The sequence below is a fragment of the Eretmochelys imbricata genome, chromosome 1 (genome assembly GCF_965152235.1).
Source record: "Eretmochelys imbricata isolate rEreImb1 chromosome 1, rEreImb1.hap1, whole genome shotgun sequence".
NCBI lineage: Eukaryota > Metazoa > Chordata > Testudines > Cheloniidae > Eretmochelys > Eretmochelys imbricata.
The window spans coordinates 287205721-287228232 of NC_135572.1; the positions used below are offsets into that span (position 1 = coordinate 287205721).

The 22512-nt window shown below is 44.2% G+C and overlaps 1 protein-coding gene across 7 annotated transcripts; it reads right to left on the reverse strand.

Annotated features, from left to right (window-relative positions):
• Window positions 1-1663: 1663 nt before the first annotated feature.
• LOC144273911 (uncharacterized) lies at window positions 1664-20551 on the reverse strand. Of its 7 annotated transcripts, none has more exons than XR_013347816.1 (4): window positions 20077-20551; window positions 16871-16962; window positions 10898-12778; window positions 1664-5308 (listed from the first exon to the last, which is right to left on the reverse strand). XR_013347816.1 is itself a non-coding variant. In XM_077832633.1 (3 exons), exons 1-3 carry the CDS (start codon window positions 20374-20376, stop codon window positions 11828-11830), a joined length of 414 nt encoding a protein of 137 aa, XP_077688759.1. In that variant the 5' UTR covers window positions 20377-20551; the 3' UTR covers window positions 6587-11827. The 7 variants fall into 7 exon arrangements, 1 of the variants encoding a protein (XP_077688759.1); XR_013347814.1 differs by lacking the exon at window positions 1664-5308 and having other exon boundaries at window positions 6587-11833; window positions 12515-12778; XR_013347809.1 differs by lacking the exon at window positions 1664-5308 and having other exon boundaries at window positions 6587-12756.
• Between the last annotated feature and the right edge of the window lie 1961 nt (window positions 20552-22512).

A 22512-nucleotide genomic window follows, 5' to 3' on the forward strand; every position in this document is an offset into this window, starting at 1 on the left:
CAGTATTATTCCCCAAATGCATCAAACCCCTATACACCCTGTTTAATACCTGGGTTTTTTATTAAACAGTATTAAGCACAACTGTAGTTAAACATAGGGTTTTACCTTGCCCCGGTGAAATACAGCTTGAAGTTGCTAAACAGATCACACTGCAATAAAGATATGTATCATTATTAGTAAGGACAGCATGAACAAAGAATATTATACATTTTTAGAATTAAAAAACAAGCAACATATCTAGTCTTGCAGTCCAGCAGCTGTTTTGTTCAAGATAAAAAAGGACAATCTCCAAACAGCTGAGGTTTTTTTATACCATTCTCTTTGTTTCAAAACAAACTTCAAAGACTGTAGTTAGCACGTTGATTTGATCACTACAACTCTTAATTAATAGATACTTAAGGATTTTAGACAGCAATCCCCAAACATCCCCCTTTTGTGATCTGCACAACTGGGATTTCTTTTTTTAAGTTACAATACTTTTTCCTGTTTCAATGTAAATCAGAGTACTCTAGGGCCTTCTTACAGTGTTAAACAGTAAATCACCATACACAGCAATCCTTAATGCTACTGTACCCTCTCCTGACTGGGGGGACCTTTCAGGTATCAATGAATGTCTTAAGATTTTTTTTTTAAACGTTTCTTTCATGCTTAAAGTTTAGGTTTGTTTTGAAATAAAATGGATGTAGCACAACCATAGTAAACACTCTACAAATACCCATAGCTTTTAAATATTTGATTCTTAGGGGTTTTTTTCATAGCTTTTAAATGTTTGATTTATAAACTAAGCATTTGCTGCAAGAACAAAGTATGGTGGAGGTTTGTGAACCCTTGAAACATTTCAGTTTTGGGTTAGACCCTTGTTTATTTATATAAATATAGTAATATAAACTTTCAATGACTTTGAGTTGCTAGAAAGACTGACCCATAGCAGTCAATGAACTCCTGAGGTTTTATTTAAACTGTTCAATAGCGTCTGTGAACTCCTGAGGTTATGTTTAAATTGTCCAATAGTTCTACACACTCCTGAGCTTTTATTTCATTTAATATCCATCAGAGCTCACCATCCCCACCCCCTCCCTTACTGTGGGTGTATACCCATCAAACTTAATTACTGATCACTAATACATTTAACTCTGATGGAAACAAGGGTGGGTAATCACATAGAATATCAGGGTTGGAAGGGACCTGAGGAGATCATCTAGTCCAGGGACCTGAGGAGATCATCTAGTCCAAGCCCCTGCTCAAAGCAGGACCAATCCCCAATTTTTGCCCCAGATCCCTAAGTGGCCCCCTTAAGGATTGAACTCACAACCCTGGGTTTAGCAGGCCAATGCTCAAACCACTGAGCTATCCCTCCCTCCCATCTAGATCTACAGACTCAAAAGACTCAATAGAGTCACCCTGGCTATTCAGTGGGGGTGTGGTTAAACCATCAGTTCAACAGGGTGAGTCAGCTTTATTGTATTCAAACACATCTCAAACATCCCTGTTTTATACCTAATATAGGAGGGTTTTTTGCTTTATTTTAAACACATTTTTTATTTTTCCTCAGGATTCTATTACACACATTTAATCTTTTTGCTGTAAATCAGTCTCTTTAAACAAAGACACAATAGCTGGGTTCTCACAAACTATTTTTTTTATTTAAAAGACATACGGCCCTTGAAAACAAACCGAGATGCTCCATCAAAACTTTTATCTTACTTAAGGGCCACACAGACCTTCTAACAGAAGCACAGATAGTCACAAAGCCCTTTTGAATAGATATTTTTATTTACAAGCTGCCAAGTTTTATATCGCATATTTGTCCCCTCACCATTCTCTAACTTAATCCTTTTCAATTTCTTACAAAGAGTCTTTTTCCTAAGCAGGGTTCTGTAACTTTTTGTGTGGACCGGACGGTCAATATAATGCTCTAAGCAGGCATCCTCGGGTTTAGTGATTTTCTTTAAAACACTGTCAGGGTCTCGACCAAATTGCACAGCATTTACCAAGGTTACCCCTTGTGCTAAATGTTCTTGAGTTAACCTATGTTTAACTCAAAGTTTAATAAGCTTTCCAAACACAGTTCAGCACACAGGTCCTGGACCTTGCAGTTTATATCCTCTGAAGTCACAGTCACGGTGCCATTGGCCTCGCACGTCTACAACACAGCCCTCACAATCTTCGAAAAGCTTTTCCCTAAGACAGTGATTAAGGACAGCAAAAACAGCAACATGTACAATAGACCGCATGACTTTTTTACACTCATGACATGGCACTGGCTCAGTTAGTTCCATGCCAAGTCTCCTCCTAAACTCCACAGGGCTATCATCCTCGGCGTTTTCGTCAATGATTTGTACTGGAGTTGAGCAAAAACAAGGCAGGCCTGGTTCATCTTCGTTGTCTGATGCAACACTGTCCGGGACTCCAGGGCCTCTAGGAAGGCATTGTCGAGCTGTCGAGAGATTTTTGGAAACGAAACAGCTGTAAGCCCCCACCGCTTGTTTTTTAGATTTATGCAACCACCGGTTCGGTTCCTACCCCATTACATCCCATCCTCAACCGTCACTTCTTAATTGTTCATTTCCCTGAGTGATGACTTTTCTGTTCACCTTGTCCACCGGTGATCCCCAGGAACCATGGTTGCCTTCCTCCATAGGGGTGGACAATGAGAGACCATCACGCTCGTTGGTCTGCCTCACGAGCATTTGGGTGTCAGGGTTGGGTTCCGGCGTATCCATCAAGGGCTGGGCCAAAGGGCTCCCCGTGGCCACTCTCTCCTCCTCCTCAGAACTGTCGCTGATGTATCGCTTCCTCTGTGGGCAGTTGAAGGCTCTTGGAGCTAAAACAAACTCCGAAGTTCTTATGGGGGTGCTGAAGGAGTCCATGTTTCCTCTCAGCCGTTCCATGATTTCTAAAACACGCATTCTTGGAACGAAATGGCGTCTTCTGTGCGGCACTGGGACTTCCCAGGGCAGTGCTGTGCTCCGATTGGCAGAGGGCAGTAGGGGCAGATATTGGGGGGGGGGGTCACATTACCCCTCTTCTGAGCAGGTCACCTTGCCCCAGAACTCCCCTCTCCAATTGGTCAAATCTACTCTCTGGGAGGTCCTCTGTGGCCGGAACCCAACCTGATTGGTAGAGGGCAATGGGAGGAGTTCTTAGGGGGGTCACATGACACATTTTGCTTCTGGTCATGTGTCCACCTTGACCCCAGAAGTAATACTCCCAGGGTTGGCAGCCTGATGCGTCAGGAGGCAAGGCCTTACACTACTGACATATTTGAGAGGCTGCTTTCACTAATGGCAACAAGGCCTCAGCCTCTTATTCCACTCTCTCCTGAATCCGCTCCACAGTACCAAGAAAACTTATTGAACAATACCACGTTGGATAGTCCATGCAACTGGGACTGAAAACTAGTTGGAAAGGGCAAATGTACCCCTAGCAGTCCTCCACCCCTAGCAGCGGCACCAAGTGTGTGTTAAACATATTAGAAAGGCACTGGGGGAGAGAAACAGGAGACCAGGGACCATACAAAAGTATGGAATTATTTTTTTGGACTGTTAAATGTTTGTGCTATGCACTTTATTTTATTACTGGTTTTGGTTTATTGCTGATGCTTTGGGGTTGTAATGGCAGCTGTCCTGTCAGACACTAATTTAATTTTTTTTGTAATACAACTATATTCACAAGTAAAAAGGCTTTAATTTTATTTAAAAAGTTTACTACTACACTGGATCACATCATGTAATGAGTATTTCGAAGGATAAAGAAAAAGACATGATAAGGCACAACTGGGAATTGTGTATCCAAACAATTTCTCAATACAGTACATCTTTTCAGATCAATCCATAATGAAAATCCCCAGGTCATGCCACACAAATCACCCCCTCTCCCCATACACATTGGATAAGCAATCATCTCATTCACAATTAACAATTCATGACAATCACACACACCCATTCATAGCATACAGCGTCAGTACTTCATTTACTCTAAAAACTGCTGTACAAAAACATTCATTAATATACCATTCTTTTTCTTCCATTGGTCCATGTAAGTCCACAATGTGAGTGCACAAAGCATCCCTGATTTCTGTTGCCAGTGTGCATCCTGTTCCCACTGTGACGGATGCACTTTCTGGCCGAGTGTACTGGCTCAACAATCCACACTATCATGGTAGGTCCATTTAGGGGCAGAAAATGCTCACTTTTGGATTCAAAGATTGTAAACAGCCCAGCAAGCCACAATAATACAGACAACATTGATGACACTGGAATCCAAACATGTGAACAGCAGCAGGATTTCAATCTCAATGTACATTTAAACCACCATCTTAGACTTAACGAGAATCTTTTACAAGGGCCTCTTACTAGGATATGGTTTCATAAGTGAAAGAAGAAGGGGGTATGCTGGATCCTCTAGAACAACAGCAGGGACAGTTAATCCATTTATGACGATGGCATTTGGTGGGAATAGTGTCCTGGCCTGTCCCTAAAGGCAGATTCCCGATCAACAGAAAAACCTAGCCTCATGAACTTTTCCAGTGCAGCCCACAATGGCATCCATAAATCAGCCTCTGTGGTCCAAATAGACCTGCATAACAGTGTAGTTTGCGGTTTATGTATTTGTGTTTCTTGAGGAAGAAAAACTATGGGCACATGAGTCCCATCAATAGTCCTGATGCAGTTTGGAAACCTCATTCTCTAAAATTACTCAGTAATTACTTCTGGGATATTGTTTATGTCCACCACCTTTGGGTAAAATCATATGCTTTACTGCCTCAGAAACCTCAGCCATGACTTTACCAACGGTTCCACCACCAAAGTGGTTAGCAATGGACCTGTAGCAGTCTGAAGTAGCTAGCTGCCAGATGATTGTAATCACTCACTTCTGGACTGGCATGGCCACTGTCATACTTGTGCTGTGGTGCTAGAGGATCAGGGCAAGGTGCTCAGAAAGCTACATTTCTGGAGCTTTTCTCCATGTGAAATTTCTTTGCCAGACACCCCAGGTCCGCATGCTGATGTGATCCCACCAGTTTGCACTTGTAGCCCTGCTCCAAAAATGCTGGTCCACAAAGGGGGCAACAGTAGCTATACCGAGAATTGTGTGTAGCATCAGCCAGTTCAAGTCTGCTATGTCTGCATTCCCCTTCTCAGACAGGTGCCTTCGCTAGGTCAGAAAATGCCACCAAAATGTCCACCAGCATCTCCTGGCTGCTCTGCCTGGTTCATGGAACAGGAGTGAAAGCCCAAGCAGGACAACTTCTTCAAAATGATGACCCCTCCATGTTGCTGGCTCCAATTGCCTGGAATGTGCAGACCTAAAAGACATATTGGCCGGATATGTTGGCAGGCTGCACCAACTTCCTGTAAAGTGCTGTGGAATGGGTAGTCAAGTTTTACCACAGTGCACCATTACAAAGGGCTAGAGCTGCTACAGCAGGGGAAGGCCCTAGACATAGTCTAGTTTGACTGCGGTCTGTATAGCACAATGTGGATGCGTGAGCACAGCTGTGAGACCTGGATCCAGAAATTCTAAACCTTTGGTCAATATTTAGCATGGATGCTCAAGTCTGAGCTTAAAAAGACCAAGCCTGCGAGCTCAAGTCCCACAGTCCCTGCGCTTTCATTGCAGTGTAGACATACCCTTTGAAAGTTAACATTAATTTATACATACATATTATATATAGATATAGATACTTTGCAGTTCCTCTTCTATATTTCTGTCAAGACTGTTAGTCTAGCAAATAGTGTGTACTGTCAACAGTTATGTTTTGTTAGTTTAAAATAGTAAATAAAAAGTAGTTGCTTGGCATCTTTGCGGGGGGGGGGGGGGGCGGGGAAGCAAGCCACTTCTATTTAGGTGCCTGTTTTAAAATCATCATTATTATTTATTTGCATTACAGTAATGTCTAGATGTCCCAACCATCATTGGAGGGCCTCACAGTGCTAGGCACTCTGCAGACACACATTAAGATTTAGTCCTACTCCAAAGATCTTACAGTCTAAAGAAAGAAGACAGTCAAGGCATAAGAGAAGAAGTGAAGGCACAGATTTGTGAAATAACTTGCCTAAGGTTACACAGCAGGTCAATAGCAGAGATGGGAACAAAACTCAGGTAATTTAAGTCCCATTTCAGGGCTGTATCCCCTGGCCCACTGTAAGCTGGCGGGGCAAGGGCAGCCTACCTAGTGGGTGGAGCAGGACCTTGCCTGGTGGTTGTGGCAGCAGTACAGAGTAATAGTGAGTGTGGATCCAGGAGTCAGGTACTGGTTTGAGGGTGAAGCCGGAGTCAGGATTGAGAAGCCAAGCTAAAAGGTGGGACATGAGTTAGAATCAGGGCAGGGAGGCAATGACTAAAGTGAAGCTGGCAGGAGTCAAGGCTGGAGCAGCAGGCAGAAGTGAAAGCCGGGCAAGCACAGCTGCAGGCATGGTACCACACTGAGCAGCTGCTGGGGTGCTGCCGCTGCAAGGCTCCAGCAGCAGGCTGCTGATTCCCCAGCCGAATCAGGAAGCACAACCATTTGGCGAAGGCTCATCGGGCCCAGCTGAGCTTGCTGGGTTGCCTAGAGACCAGGCTGAGAGACAGCTGTGCTCCCAACAGCACCCTAAATCCTGGTTTCTCAGGGCATCATTGGTGAAATTCCTGTAACAGGGTGGGGGCATGGATGTTTTCTACGGGATCCTAGGACCACTCGTCCGGTCCATATCTCTTCCAGTGTACTAGGTATTGGAGCTTATCCCTGACCTGTCAGGAGTCGAGGATTTGATGGACCTCATACTGTTCCTGGGCCATTGTAGGGGTGGTGGTGGAGCCATCCACCCAGGGAAGGGCCGACTGAAAGACAGTGTGGATACGGAGGGATTCTGGGAGCTGGAATTTGAAGGTCACTGGATTTGTCATCTGTGTGATCTAAATGGGGCTCAGGTACTTGTGATCAAGCTTAGCAGACGGATAGGATGATTCCAAGTTCTGGGTGGAGAGCCATTCCTTATTTCCGATGTTTAAATCCAGGGCAACTTGCCAATGTCGATCAGCATAGCTCTTATAAGACTCTTTGGCAGTGGCCAAATGCTCTGAGCTCCTGACAAATTTGTCAGAGATGAAGGACCAAGTTTGTGGCTGCCAGAACAGAAGGGTCTTCTGATAGCTCAGTGCGAAACTAGCGATGAAAAATGAAGTTCTTGAAAAATGGGCTTTGCTGGGTAAAGGCATGAGTTGCATTATTGTAAGTAAATTCAGTCAAAAATAATGAGAACCCAGTCAATTTGGTGAAAATTCAAAAAATAGCAGAGGTACCATTCCATTGTCTGGTCGACCCTTTCTGTCTGGCAATCAGTCTGAGGGTAGTAGGCAACTGAGAGGAGGCGCTTGGTCCAAAAAGGCAGAGAAATTTCTGCCTAAACTGGGAGACAAATTGGGCGCCCCGATCAGAAATGATATGACCTGGCATGCTGTGATACCGGAAGATGTGTTCCAAGAAGAACTGTGCATTTTCACAGGCTGATGGAAGGGTACAACAGGGAATGAAATGGGCCATTTTCATCAGGAGGTCCTCCACTATCAGGACCACCAAACAGTCATTATAGAGCTGCTCCCAATAAGTCCACTGAGAGGGTAGACTCAGGGTGTGAGGGCATGGGAAGGGGTTAGAGAAGGCCTACAGGTCTTGTGCATGGTGTTTTAGTGTGGATGCAGAGGTGACACATCCTAACATAGTCCTTGACATCTTTTCATAAGGTTGGCCATCAGAGATACTTGGAAATCAGATTCCTGGTCTTGAACTGGCCAAAATGTCGTGCCATGACTCCCCCATGGCAGAACCTCAATACCTGGATTCTGGGGTCTCCTTCAGGAATGTAAGAGGAGGCCTTGCTGTAGATGGAAACTTGGCCCCTAAGAAGGCACTAAAGCTTTCCAGGGACTGCCAGATTTCTCTCTGCTTTCCAGCCACCTGTTTGAGGCACCAGGGAGCAGATGGTGGTCATCAGATGGCCTTCTCCCATCCCTCCAATGAAGTGAGAGGATTTGATAATGGTGGTAAGATCTTCCCCCTCAACTTCATGGTGTTCATCCCTGCATCTGCCTTCTGTTTATTGAACACCCTGGTAAACTTCAGGTATTTGACAAGAATCTTATGTGTGACTGGGCCACTGCTTGCCTCTCTGGGAGCCTTGGAGGTTGGAGCATACTATAGAGCACAGTCAGCCATGAACAGGGGCTTGGGAGACAGTCTCACTGGCACTGCAGGGAGCAGAAGAGCAATGTCTTTGATTACCAGCTGATTAGGGGGTTGTGGGTATCAAGGATGATTTGCAAATGCAGGGCATAGATCACCCTGAATTGCTTGTTTTCCTGGTGGCCACCACTGGTGTGATATGTGATGGACCCCGAAGAGAGGGATGATGTATGAATGGTCTAAAGGAGCACAGGGGAGATTTTGCAGAGGATAGGAATCCAACGACCCTTGACAAATTCTTGGAGCAGCAGAGCAGCTTACTGTGAAGAAGAATGGAGTACTGACCCAGCCTCGTCCATGTCTGGCATTTCCCGACATGGAGGAGCATCGGTCCTTGGCCAGGCAACCCACTAAAAAAATCCCCAGATTCCCCAAAGTACAGGCAGACTCCTGGAGCCTGGCACAATCTCTTTTCATTGGTGGATACATGGGGGGGGTCACATTTGGTCGATCTGCATCACATCAGGCTCCAGTAGATTGCCTGGAGTCGCAACGGACGGAGTCTGATTCCACAAGGGTTGAGTGATGCATTTGTCATTCTGTTAGCTGGTCATCTATCCTAATACACAGATCAGTCAGGGTCCCCTAGGCAGGGGTTCCAACTGAGCTAATTTGTCCTTAAAAGCGTCATTGAGTCTTTGCCAGAAATAATGTATTTGTGCCGTCTCATTCCAGCAGGTATCAGCTGCCAGGCATTGAAACTCAGCTGCAGATCTGGTGATGGGTTGGGATCCCTGCCAGAGGACTTGGAGCCCAGCTTCTGCAGTGCGCTCTCCATTAGGGTAATCAAAAAATGCATGCCATTGCCTGAACAAACTCCTCAAGCATTTGAGAAGAGGGCTAGACACCTCCAACAGTGAGGAAGCCTATGCCAGGGAATCTCCGGTAAGCAGGCTAATCACAATTCCTACTCGGGACTGGTCCCTGGAGTATGATAACAGTCACAGAATGAATAGCAGACAATACTGATTCAAGAACCCCCAGAATATGGCATGGACATTGAATTTGTCCAGTATGGAGACCTTGGGCTTCTGGATAGAAGGTGTGAGGGTCGGGGACTGTAGCCGCTACCTGGGCTTGCACCTAGATCTTGAGGGTAGCATTCCAGTCTTGTACTGTGGCATCTTGTGCCTGCATTTCATGGGCTTGCCCCTGGGCCTGCAGGACTGCATTCTGATCTCAAAGTGCAACAACCTGGGTCTGCATTTCCTGTAAGGCTCCAACTAACTCCACAAGGGTGAGCTGGGCTCCTGCTGAGGTCACTTCAGGAGGGACCTCCATGTCATTAGGTCTATGCCTTCCCTACATCTGGTCTTTTGGGGTTGCTCAAACTGTAGGTTGCCAGGGCATGGTTGGTGTACCCAATGGGTGGGCCAGGTCCTTGCCTGGTAGTTGTGGCAGCAGTTTGAAATAATGGCGAGTGTAAATTCAGGAGTCAGGTACAGGTCCAAGGATGAGCTGGAGTCAGAGTGGAGGAGCCAAGACAAAAGGTCAGAACTGGAGACAGGATCGAGAACACCAACCCAAAGGGTAAGCAAAAAATCAGGATTGAGAAGCCGAGCCAAAGGTAGGAGTCCGAGTCAGAACCAGGACTTGGAGGCAAGGAGTAGACTGAAGTGGGCAGGAATCAAGGCTGGACCAGGGTGGAGTAAGGGCTGAAAACAGGCTGGAGCAAGGAGCTGGAATCAGAGGCTGGAGCAGGAAGCTGAAGCAAGAGCAGGGCAAGCGCAGCTGAGGCATGGTAGGAGTTGAGCAGCTGCTGTGCTTCAGCCGCTGGACTACTCAAGTAGCAGGCTGCTGGCTCCCATGCCCAATCAGGAAGCAGTCATTTAACAAAGGTGTATTGCACCCACCTGAGCTTGCTGGGTTGCCTAGCGACCTGGCTGGGAGCCAGCTGTGCTCCTTACAACCCCATTGCCTCTCAAACTTTAGACACCTACATTTGAAAATGGTGACCAGTTTATATTGCTTTTTTTTTTTTTAATTTTTCCTGTAATACTCTTTTAAAATCTTGTTTGTTGTAGAGTACAAGCCAATATGGCTTCACAATGTTCTTGCCACTACTGAATTCAGCACAATTCTAGGATTGGTTTTAGTTAACTTTCACATTCTCTGCTGTTTGTCTTCCCTGGTGTAATTAGAACAGGAAGTGTAGATTATTTCTTTTCAATAATCTCAGAACTTTTTCTACTAGATTACATAAAATTTGATATACCTTAAACTCTGCTTATATTGCTTGGGCTCCTGAATTTTACATTTTCCTGTAAAACTGTAACGGTTGGGCCAGGTTTACTGGAGTCCTTTGTGGCACTCCAGCCATGCAAAGCAGCTGTAAACCTGGTTTAATTGGCCAGCTGAACTGGGTGTCTGGGTGCTCTAGAGTGGTAATAGGCAGCCAGAATGGACCATGGAATCTAGCCTATTAGCTGAAAAAACTGAGTATACTCAAATATCCATGAATTTTTATTTACTATCTTTAATTAAATACATGTATAATTATTGATACTATAAGCTACTTGTTAGAACACTGCCATGAGAGAAACCTAGAGATGGAAGTTTAGAGAAGTTCAGTGTTTTGGGGGGAAGAAATCAAGCCACTTTTATGTAGATGCCTAATTTTGAATTTTTTCCCTGAAGTATTTTATGGCCTCTGTGGTGGGTTGTACTCACCTCTTGAGGATTCCTTGTCATCCAGTTACAGTTTTGCCTTTCTCTTGGGCTACCATCACCCCCTGCAGGCTATCAATCTACCTCCATGGGTCTTCTGGGACTTGGCCTTCTGGCCAGGTCACACACTCCAAAGCCTTTTCTGGTGTATTACAAACTCAAATGATAGAAACAGTTCCTTGCTCTTCAGGATCAATCTTACACTATCTGGATTAAATTCCCTCTCTCCAATTGAATCAGCAGGGTTCTCTCTTAGCCATTGCCCCTGTCAGTAACAGCCCTGGCCCAGCCTGGTTCCTCTGGCTGCAGCCAAAGAAGAATCCCCCCTCACTCTTACAGCTCCAGCTCAGAACTGTCTTGCTTGCTGACAGCAAGCAGCTCCTTTTATTTTGGCTTGATGGGCCTTGACTGGCTGTTGTTGGTCCCCTGCCTTTCTGGCTGCTGGAGGACTAGATCTTGCTGATATTCAAAATGGCTGCTCTTTTCTTCACAGATACGTTTCCTGAAGAATGCAGCAGAGCAATGGAGTCATCAGTAGGGGGCCACTGAGGCCTAGTTCCCCCTCTCTGTCCCATCACAGTCTCTCTCTCTTTAAAGTATAGGTCTGGTTTTATACCAGTGTAACTCCATTAACATCAATGACTCTGAGGCATGAGGGCCTGATTCTGATCTCACAGCAACTCCATTGATTTCAGTGGAGTTACTGTAAGATCAGAATCAGGCTCTTAAGTGAACCTTGAAACAAGCCCCTCTGAAGTCAGTGGGTTAATAGACAGTTGCATAGAGCTACTTGTAAGATCAGGCTTTAGTCTTCAATAGCATTGTTGTCGAAAGCCTTGGTTTTGCTTCCAATAATCCCACTGTAAAAGGAAGTTTCATGAAGATCTTGATCCTAAGTGTCTCATTCAGGGGTTGCTGCCAAGTCAGATTTTTTCATATCTGTAAAAAACAAACAAACAAACCCCAAAGAGAGTTGGTTCCAGAACCAAAGCCACAGATCTGAACACTTCCATGCTTTGGAATAATTCTGATCTGGAACCGAACTTTGCAGCTGCCCTTTATATCTGAACCAAACCCCTGGATCTGAATGCTACAAACTTTGAGAAAGTTTTGATACAGATCCAAAGGTTGAATCAGGAGCTTGTCTCTTAAAAAAAATTGCTGTGTAACAGGGTAGCAGTGTTTGCTTGACACACCCCCATGCCTTTCAACTGGTGTTTATTCTAGTAGGAAAGGGTTAAATGGATTCTGCCACTCACCAGGGCAGAAGGTTTTTTACTGCAAAAGGAAGTGAGAGCTGTTTTCTAGAGACAGAAGGGATCTAGGTTCTGGGCTGAGCAGTTCTGAGGTAGGCACTGTAGGAGCCACCACGCTGAAGAAAAGGTTCAAGATAAAAGCACAACCAGAATCTCCACACAGTTTATGTTTTTGTTAATTTCTTTAACAAAACCAGACCCCAGGCAGGGGTGAATTTTTGAATCTGCAATGTGTGGATTTTGTTTTAGAGCAAATTAGGGCACCTGCTCCCAAACTACTGTTCTTCTGTGTTTATGTTAGAGTTAAAAAGCACTTGTTTTGTTTAAAAAAAAAAAAAAAAAAAAGCTCTTGTTTTGCTCTTACTCTGAGTATTGTAAATAACTGGGAAAGGTCCCTTTTAGCATTTTGTGGTTGCTTGCAGTCACTGCAGCTTCCTTCTATCCAAATAGTCTTGCATTGTCAGAGTTGTGAGATGTGGAGAGATCAATTTACTGAGCAATTGTGGCTTCCTGCCACTGCCTCCAGTCAGCAAGTCAGAAAGCATTGGCAGGTGAGCTGTTTCTGAAGTGGTGATGGGAAGCTGTGGTCTCTCAGGGACAATGAAACTGAAAAACACCAACAAATATTCTGAAAGCAGGAAAAGAAATAGTTAACTATCATGGGCACTATCTGCTTTTTAACAGTTTCCAACTTGCCTGTGTACATGGCCAACTGTAACAGCTCTGAAGCAGCCATTAAACGGTCAGTTAAATAATATATATTTATGCAAACATGCATAGAAAATTTAATATCAACTTTATGAAGCATGTTAAATGGGACTCTTCCTATGACATTCTTCTTGGAGTAATTATCAAATTAAAAAGGAATCTTTCCTCCTTAATTATTTTTGTTGCTCATCTCTGTACCTTTTCCAAATCTAATATCTTTTTTGACATGGGGAGATCAGAACTGCAAGCAGTATCCAAGGTGTGGGCATACCATTGATTTATATAGTAGCATTATGATATTTTCTGCCTTATTATCTCTTTCCTCATAGTTCCTAAAATTCTATTAGCTTTTCTGACTGCTGCTGCACATTGAGTGGATGTTTTCAGAGAACTATGCACAGTGATTCCAAGACTTCTTTCTGGTGTGGTAAGAGCTAATTACTAGATCCCATAATTTTGAATGTACAGTTGGGATTATTGTTTTCCAAGATGCATTACTTTGCATTTATCAAAACTGGATTTCATCTGCCATTTTGTTGTCCAATCACCTATTCTGTGAGATCCCCTTGTAACTCTTTGCACTCTACTTTGGACTTAACTATCTTGAGTAATTTTGTATCATCTGCAAATTTTGCCACCTGTTTACCACTTTTTCCAGATCATTTATAAATATGTTGAACAGCACTGGTCCCAGTATAGATCCCTTGGGACACCAGTGTTTAGCTCTCTCCATTCTAAAAACTGACCATTTATTCCTACCCTTTGTTTCCTATCTTTTAACCAGTTACCAATCCATGAGAGGACCTTCTCTCTTATCCCATCACTGCTTACTTTGCTTTAGAGCCTTTGGTGAGGGACCTTGTCAAAGGCTTTCTGAAAGTCCAAATACACTATATCCACGGGATCACTCTTGTGCACGTCTGTTGACCACCTCAAAGAATTCTAATAGATTGGTGAGGCGTGATGTCCCTTTACAAAAGCCATGTTGACTCTTCCCCAACAAATCATGTTCATCTATGTGTCTGATAATTCTGTTCTTTACTATAGTTTCAACAAGTTTGCCAGGTACTGAAGTTAGGTTTACCGGCCTGTAATTACCAGGATCACCTCTGGAACCATTTTTAAAAATTGGTGTGACATTATCTATCCTCCAGTCCCAGACTGAAGTGACAGAGGTGGTTTTGGAACAAATTGATAAACTAAACAGTAATAAGCCACCAGCACCAGATGGTGTTCACCAAAGAGTTCTAAAAGAACTCAAATGTGAAATTGTAGAACTATTAACTGTAGTCTGTAACCTATCATTTAAATCAGCTTCTGTACCAAATAACTGGAGGATAACTAACGTGATACCAATTTTAAAAAAAGGGCTCCAGAGGTGATCTTGGCAACTACAGGCCGGTAAGCCTGACTTCAGTACTGGTTGAAACTATAGTCAAGAACAAAATTGTCAGACACATAGATGAACATAATTTGTTGGGAAGCATCAACATGGTTTTTGTAAAGGGAAATCCTGCCTCACCAATCTGCTAGAATTCTTTGAGGGTGTCAACAAGCATATGGACAAGGGGGATCCAGTGGATATAGTGTACTTAGATTTTCAGAAAGCCTTTGACAAGATCTCTCACCAAAGGCTCTTAAGCAAAGCAAGCAGTCATTGAATAAGAGGGAAGGTTCTCTTATGGATTGGTAACTGATTAAAAGATAGGAAACAAAGGTTAGGAATAAATGGTCAGTTTTCAGAATGGAGAGAGGTAAATAGTGGTGTCCCCCAGGGGTCTGTATTGGGCCCAGTCCTATTCAACATATTCATTAATGATCTGGAAAAGGGGGTAAACGGTTAGTTGGCAAAAATTTGCAGATGATACAAAACAACTCAAGATAGTTAAGGCCCAGGCAGACTGCGAAGAGGTACAAAAGGATCTCTCAAAACTGGATGATTGGGCAACAAAATGGCAGATGAAATTAAATGTTGATAAATGCAAAGTAATGCATATTGGAAAACATAATTCCAACTGTACATATGAAATAATGGCATCTAAATTAGCCATTACCACTCAAGAAAGATCTTAGAATCATTGTGGATAGTTCTGTGAAAACATCCACACAACGTGCAACGGTAGTCAAAAAAGCAAACAGAATATTGGGAATCATTAAGAAAGGGACAGATAATAAGACAGAAAATATCATATTGCCTCTATATAAATCCATGGTATGCCCACATCTTGAATACTGCATGCAGGTGTGGTCGCCCCATCTCCAAAAAGATATATTGGAATTGGAAAAGGTTCAGAAAAGGGCAACAAAAATGATGAGGGGTATGGAACGGCTTCTGTATGAGGAGAGATTAATAAGACTTGGACTTTTCAGCTTGGAAAAGAGATGATTAAGGGGGGATATGATTGAGCTCTGTCAAGGCTGAACCCCCACTCTGTCACTTTGAGGACAGAAGGTGGGAGCCCGCAAGGATTTTAAAAATTAATAGTTGCCACTCCAGGTTCTATTAAACTCCCAAAGTTACAGCTTTTCCTCTGACCTTGGCTTGGTAGACGCTGCCACCACCCAAATGCAAAAAAAACCCTTTGGGCCCAGGACGGAGCACTTGGGAATTCCTCCCTGAGGGGTACCCTCAAGCCCTTACACACACACACACACACACACACAATAGCTGAGAAAGAAAACAAAGGAAATTAGCTGTTGCTACCATCTAATCCAACAACATGCACAAATCTCTTAGGACACCAAAAATCCAATCCTGTTCTTAAAAAAGGTTAATTTTATTAAAAACAAAAAGGGAAAAATAAATCTGGAATTCAGGCTTTTGCTAGATTTTAAAAGAGCAATTCCAAAAATTAAGCACCCAAATAGCTCTCTTGGGGGTTCAGCTTAAAGGTTACAAGGAAACAAAAGCATCTGGGGTTATAACAGAGGAGATCCACAAGCCAAATAAAAAAATAAACCTGATCACATATAGTTAAACATTCCTAATTTATTTACATATTTGGGGGGTTTCAAATAAGTAATTCTAGGTCTGATCTGATGAATTTTCTGGCTTAAGCCTTACACAGCATTTCTGCTTACAGCTAACTGGCTGGCCTGGTGTCCAAAAAGGAGCCCCTCCCCCACCTTCTTTTATCACAAGGTCTATAAAATCATGACTGATGTGGAGAAAGTAAATAAGGAAGTGTTATTTACTCCTTCTCAGAACACAAGCACTAGAGGTCAGCAAATGAAATTAATAGGCAGCAAGCTTAAAAACAAACAAAAGGAAGTATTTCTTCACACAACGCACAGTCAACCTGTGGAACTCTTTGCCAGAGGATGTTGTGAAGGCCAAGACTATAAGAGAGTTAAAAAAAGAACTAGATAAATTCATGGAGGATAGGTCCATCAATGGCTATGAGCCAGGATGGGCAGGGATGGTGTCCCTAGCCTCTGTTTGCCAGAAGCTGGGAATCAGTGACAGAGATGGATCACTTGATGATTACCTGTTGTGTTCATTCCCTCTGGGGCACCTAGCATTGGCCACTGTCGGAAGATACTGGGCTAAATGGACCTTTGGTCTGACCCAGAATGGCCATTCTTAAATTCTTATGATAGCGTAAAAATAAATAAAATCCAATAACATGAATAGGTCTTGCACAGGTTAGCCTTTCTATTGACTTCAGTGGGCTGTGGATCAGGCCCTGTAAACACTGTAAACTCACTGTGCTGACATAAGCGAGCCACTGAGTGCAAGGTTTTTGAGTATTCAGTGAAGTTACATGTGGTGTGATTAGCTGGTGTTGGAAGTTGTTAGGTAGAACTTCATTGCTTGTTAAAAGAAATTGCAATGTTCTAGGTGAAAAAATACTTGTGCTGTTGCTGGGTACATTGTTTGCACCATTTCCTGAAATAGTGCTTGGGTGACATGACATTTTTATTGTTATCCTGCTGTTTATCTAAGTTCAACATGGGGTTTGACAAAGTTTACAGAATTTAGTTTTAGTTTTAAAGAGAGAATTTTATTTACCGTGACCACAGTGCTGTGTATTCTGCTGCAAGCTGGACCTGAACCAGACCTCAGGTTTCTCTGACTCAGCAAACTAGAAATTCTGCAGCCAGCTGGGTGTAAATTTTAAAAAGGGAGGACTTTATTGAATTAAAAATTAATAATAATCACCTTGATATTCCACATTTCCTAGTATATTATTATATTAAATTCACTTTATCTAATGTTGTCCTCAAATCATTCTATTTCATCACGCAGCAGAGTTCTGTATTGACAGTTTCCCAGTTCAAAGTTTTAGGAGATGACTCGAGAACTGGAGCTTTTGATAGACAGGAAAACGTAGGAGGTGTTATTTCTGTCTCTCGTGGACAGGGAGAAATATGACTTGAAATTGTTTGCTGCCTTAGAAGGCTGGGCGTTTTGCTGAACTCCTACTTCCCCACTCCAGCAAACCCAGGAGTATATCCATCCACAACCTTTGGCCTAATATCCACTCGTGGAAGGATGTTTCTGCTGAATGATCAGCAGTAAAATAGTTAATCCTCACATTTTTAAATTGTCATTAGGTTTCCAAGTCAATACCCACCTGTAAGAATGGGAACAGATCATACCTCTAGGAGCTAGCATTTCAAGTTGTCTGCGGATTCTGGAGGACATTTCTGAACTGGTATATGGTCCATTCATCTGAATTAGTGCTGACCACAGTTTAACTATAATGAAAACTAGGACAAACCATGGTCAGTGCTGCTCTGACTCTTGGGTTAATTGTATTGACCACAGTTTCTCCTTGCCTTCACTTACAGCTAAATCAAATACCAGTTCAGCTCAAGTGATTACTGACAACCAGTTGCTGAATCAATGCTATTTCCTAGGGTATTGATTTCCTAGCATGCTATTTCCTAGGGTAGACACTCCCGCTATTTTGACGCATTCAGCTGCACCTTCATAGAGTGTTTGCCTTAACCATGGAGCCTGCATGTCTGTCTAGGGTCCTAGAGTTTGTCACTCTGTTATGCTTCAATTAGTGCTATATTAATACATGAAGTGAGAGACAGTTGATTCTTTAACAGCAGCAAAATTGCTCAGATTGCACTGTAAATTCTCTGAGTGCTTTAAACTTGACAATGCTTGCTATATCAGCGAATACACTAAATCAATAGCAATTCAGTGGCTATATAATGATTCACTTCACTACTGATGTTCAGATTATTTCTACAGTAGGAAACTAATTTCCATGAAAAATAAACCTGCCACTTTTAGACATCATTTTGCTATTCTACTCAGTAATACTCTCTGCACAACATCAGATAGCAGGAATTGGAGAAAATGGCTGCTATGCCTCAGCAATTGTTTGAAAGTTTTATTAATTAAAATTATACCCTACATAAGATCGTAACTGTATTTAGATAGAATATTAAAATCCTTAACCATTAAAAACTGCCAGAAAGGTGGTAGTAGCTGCTGAGCAGTATATTTATTAAATAAAAGAAAATCCCAACCCAATTTACTACTTATGAAAAGAAACAATCTTCTGAACTCCAAACGAGTGGCACCTGGGAAGGTCAAGGAGTTCATTCTTGGAGATCTCCTCTCCATGCCAAAAATAAATGGAAAGGGGTTACTGTAGCACCAACACAAAGGAAACAAGAATTGCCAAGAGGTAACTAAGGCTGGCTGTAGCCATATAAGGTACTTGGGAAAGGCATTGTTTTGCTTCCTTGATACTGATTATATCTGAAACGTTCTCTGCCTCCCTTCCTCCCTGCCCATGTTCTCCCAGATTAGATTCATATGTTTACCTTAAAAAGAGGTCAAGTCTCCATCTATCCGGCTCACTAACAACTACAGAAGAATAGCATATGTGTCGAGCAGTTCAATACAATGGCCTTCTAGGAGTTCTCCCATTCAAACCCAACTGGTAAGGCATAGGAATACAGCAAACCTCTAGAGGTTTGCCATCCCAACATATTCTAACTATATTGTAGTTCTATCCCAAAAATCATTGTCAATAGCAAAATTAATGGATGGTTGTACAATATTTCACATATTAAACTATAAAACACACTATGGAAACACTCAGGCAGTACATATATTTGGCAATACAATTAATATTTTTAGAAGCAGTATGTAGTCAAGTGACATTTCATCTAGCCTAGAAATATAAGTCTGGAAGGGACCTTGAGAGATCTAGTCATTCCCCTCACTCTCAGGCAGGATTAAGTATATCTAGACCAGGGGTTCTCAAACTTCATTGCACCGCAATCCCCTTCTGACAACAAACATTTCTACATGACCCCAGGAGGTGGGAAGCCTGAGTCTGCCCGAGTCCCACCGCCCTGGGTGGGGGGCCAAAGCCTGAGCCTCACTGCCCCTGGCGGGGATGGGGTCAAAGCCCAAGCCCAAGGGCTTCAGCCCCAGCCGGGGGGCCTGTAACCTGAGATCCACTGCCCAGAACTGTGGGGCTCAGGCTTCAGCCCTGATCCCGAGCAAGTCTAAGCCAGCACTGGCAACCCCATTAAAATGGGGATCACGACCCACTTTGGGGGTCTCAACCCACAGTTTGAGAACCACTGATCTATACCATCCTGGATAGGTGTTTGTCTAATCTGTTCTTGGGAACCTCTACTGGGGGGAACCTGCCAGGGATTCCACAGCCTTCCTTGGAAGCCTATTCCAGTGCTTAGCTAGAAGTTTTGCTCCCCTAGCCAGGAATCTGGTGGGATTAGAACCGAGTACCTTTTTCTTCGAGTAGATGCAGATGTGTATCCCAAGTAGGTGGGTGCGTGCCCCGTGCACTAGAGCTGGAGACTTTTGCCTCCATTCCTTCAAGGATTCATCAGCTACCTGTGGCAGTGCATACACACCCTTGCCACCCTTTGGGGACTCAAGACAATACCGAAGACTCCTGGGACTCTGGACAGTACGGCTCAGTGGTCAGAGTCAATACTGTGGCCCTCCCGTACCAGGCTGCATGGCCTAGTGGCCAGAGTCAAGACAGTGGCCCTCCAGTGCTGGGCTGCATGGCCTAGTGGCCAGATCCAGGGGCCACCACCAAAATGGAAGTGGTGGCTGGGTATGGGGACCCAAGGCCACCCGACTCCACAGGGTCCCAACACAATGCCCTAACAGTGGCGGAGTGGTCCATCAGTGGGGAATCCAGTCACAACATGCTGACCTCATATGGGTGGGAGATACCACTCATGCCACCTCCCGGGGCCACTTCCTACCGTACTGCCTGACGTTGTAGTTCCTATGACATTGGGGTCTCCAGGCTCCTCAGTGCAGGTAACTCGCTGGGACTCCAACTCCTGCCGGTCAGCTGTAAGCGACATGTCTCCAGTCTGAGTCTCGGGATCTCTGGCTCCCACAGGGAAGGGCTGTAACGGCTTCTGAGCTTGGGCCTCCACCAAGCGCCCTTCCTCCTTGGCAGTCAGCCCAGACTGAGCTGAGCTGCTCTCCTTTATACTAGGACAGCAGTTGGAGCATGCCCAGCAGGGTCTGAGAGGGGTGGGACTTCCTCTGCCCATAGTGTGGGATTAACCCTTTCCTGCCTGATGTGGGGTATGCACACCCCGTCACACACCCACACAGAGATGCCAGTAAGGGGCACTGCAACAGCAGCTATACAGGTCACAGCACATCTTTGTGCAGCCCTCTCCCCCAAGAGGATGAGACTACTCCAGGAAGAGGGATAGGTCTCACAAGAGGAGGCATTTGAGCTCAGGGCGCGGCTGCTCTTTGCACCCTCATTCAGTGCCTGCTAAACATCGATTTTGACTCATTGGCCCAGAGCACTGTTCCACTTGTTTTTCTTCTTCCCTTTTCATCCTCGTTCTTTTGGGGACAGGCTGGCCCACTTTTACAATGCCTGGGTCTTGATAACATCCAACAGGTGGGTCCTGGACACTGTCAGATTGGGCTATGCCTTTTAGTTCCTCTCCACTCCCCCTTCCCACCCACCCCCCCGTCCCTCTTCAGGGACCCAACTCATGAGACACTGCTATTTGAGCAGGTCAGCTCTCTGCTGGCACTTAGCAGTGCTGGAGGAGATTCCATGAGAATACGGAGGTCACAGGTTCTACTCCCAATATTTCCTGATATCAAAAGCCAAGGGCTGGATGATGCCCATCCTTGACCTTCACAGACTCAACATTTTCATCAAATCCATGACATTCTGCATCGTCACTTTATCAGCTATTCTCCCTGCTTTGTCTCAGAATGACTGGTTCACTGCTCTGGTCCTTCAAGACGCTTACTTCCATGTAGCCATTCTACCAAGTCACAGGAAGTATCTTCAGTTCCTGGTAGGAGACCAACACTTTCATTCTGCCTTTCTTTTGCACCCCAAGTCTTCACAAAATGCATGGTGGGGTTCATAGTGTATCTCAGGAGAAAGGGAACCCATATCTTCCCCTATCTCAATGGTTACTGAAGGGTGGCTCCAGAGAGGAGGTTCTTGCCCATGTCAACACCACACTACGCTTACTCTACCATTTGAAGAAAAGGAGGACTTGTGGCACCCTAGAGACTAAAAGATTTATTAGAAATGCATTTCCACTGAATGCATCCGATGAAGTGAGCTGTAGCTCAAAAGCTTATGCTCTAATAAATTTGTTAGTCTCTAAGGTGCCACAAGTACTCCTTTTCTTTTTGTGGATACAGACTAACACGGCTCCTACTCTGAAATCTACCATTTGAGATTCATTCTAAACACCATGAAATCGACCTTGGCCCCCACTCAACAAACAGAGTTCATTGGGGCCTTGTTAGATTCCACAAAATCAAGGGCATTCTTGCAGACCAACTGCTTCCAAGCGATTTGACAGCTGTGCCTCCATTTGCAGTCACAACCATCCATGACAGTTCGTGTGCACCTGAGCTTATTGGACCACCTAGGTGCAAGTGGATATGTGGCCCAACTCTCCAAGTTGTGCCTTTGCCTTCTTCAGATGTGGCTCAGGATGGTTTATTGACCTGCATTCTCTAGCCAGGTTAGTTCATCTTTCTCTATCAGTCCTGGAGTCCTTGCGCTGGTGGGAGTCCCCACACAATGTGTGTCAAGGGGTACCCTTCACTCTGCCCTCTCCAACCAAGTCAGTGTTACTAAAATTGTAGTTGTTGCTCTACACCAGCCATACAAAAAGAAGTAGTGATTACCAACACGTCCCTTCTGGGTTGGAGAGCGCATCTGGACTCATTGAGGATGTAGGCCTGTGGTCAGAACAGGAGACCCTGCTCCACATCAACATGCTGGAGCTTTGGGCCATCCTCAATACATGTTACACCTTCCAGGGCCACATCAGGTATCTGGTTCACATACTAACAGACAATACCACCGTGACGTAGAATGTGAACAAACAAGGGGGAGTTCACTTCAGATCACTGTGCCTGGAGGCAATCAACCTGTGGCAGTTCAGAATTGAAGAGGATATCATCCTACCACTTACCAGGGGTCCAGAACCATCTCATGGATCATTTCAGCAGGGTTTTCTCCACAAGCGGTCCCTGAAGATAGAGATCCTACAGATGGTGTTCACAGCATGGGGCATCCCCATGATCAACCTCTTTGCAACCACGAAAAACAGGAAGTGTTGCCTATTCTGCTCTCAGGGTGGGCTCAGCCGTGCTCCCTCTCCTATGCTTTCCACTGCAGTCGACAGTCA

What these genes read in the sequence shown, in the direction of transcription:
- LOC144273911 (XM_077832633.1), bottom strand. Translation starts at nt 20,376, where the DNA reads ATGGGCAGAGGAAGTCCCACCCCTCTCAGACCCTGCTGGGCATGCTCC. An exon ending in CTACAACGTCAGGCAGTACG is followed by an intron (nt 19,694 to 20,076) that starts GTAGGAAGTGGC and finishes GCACTGCCACAG; the next exon opens with GTAGCTGATGAATCCTTGAA.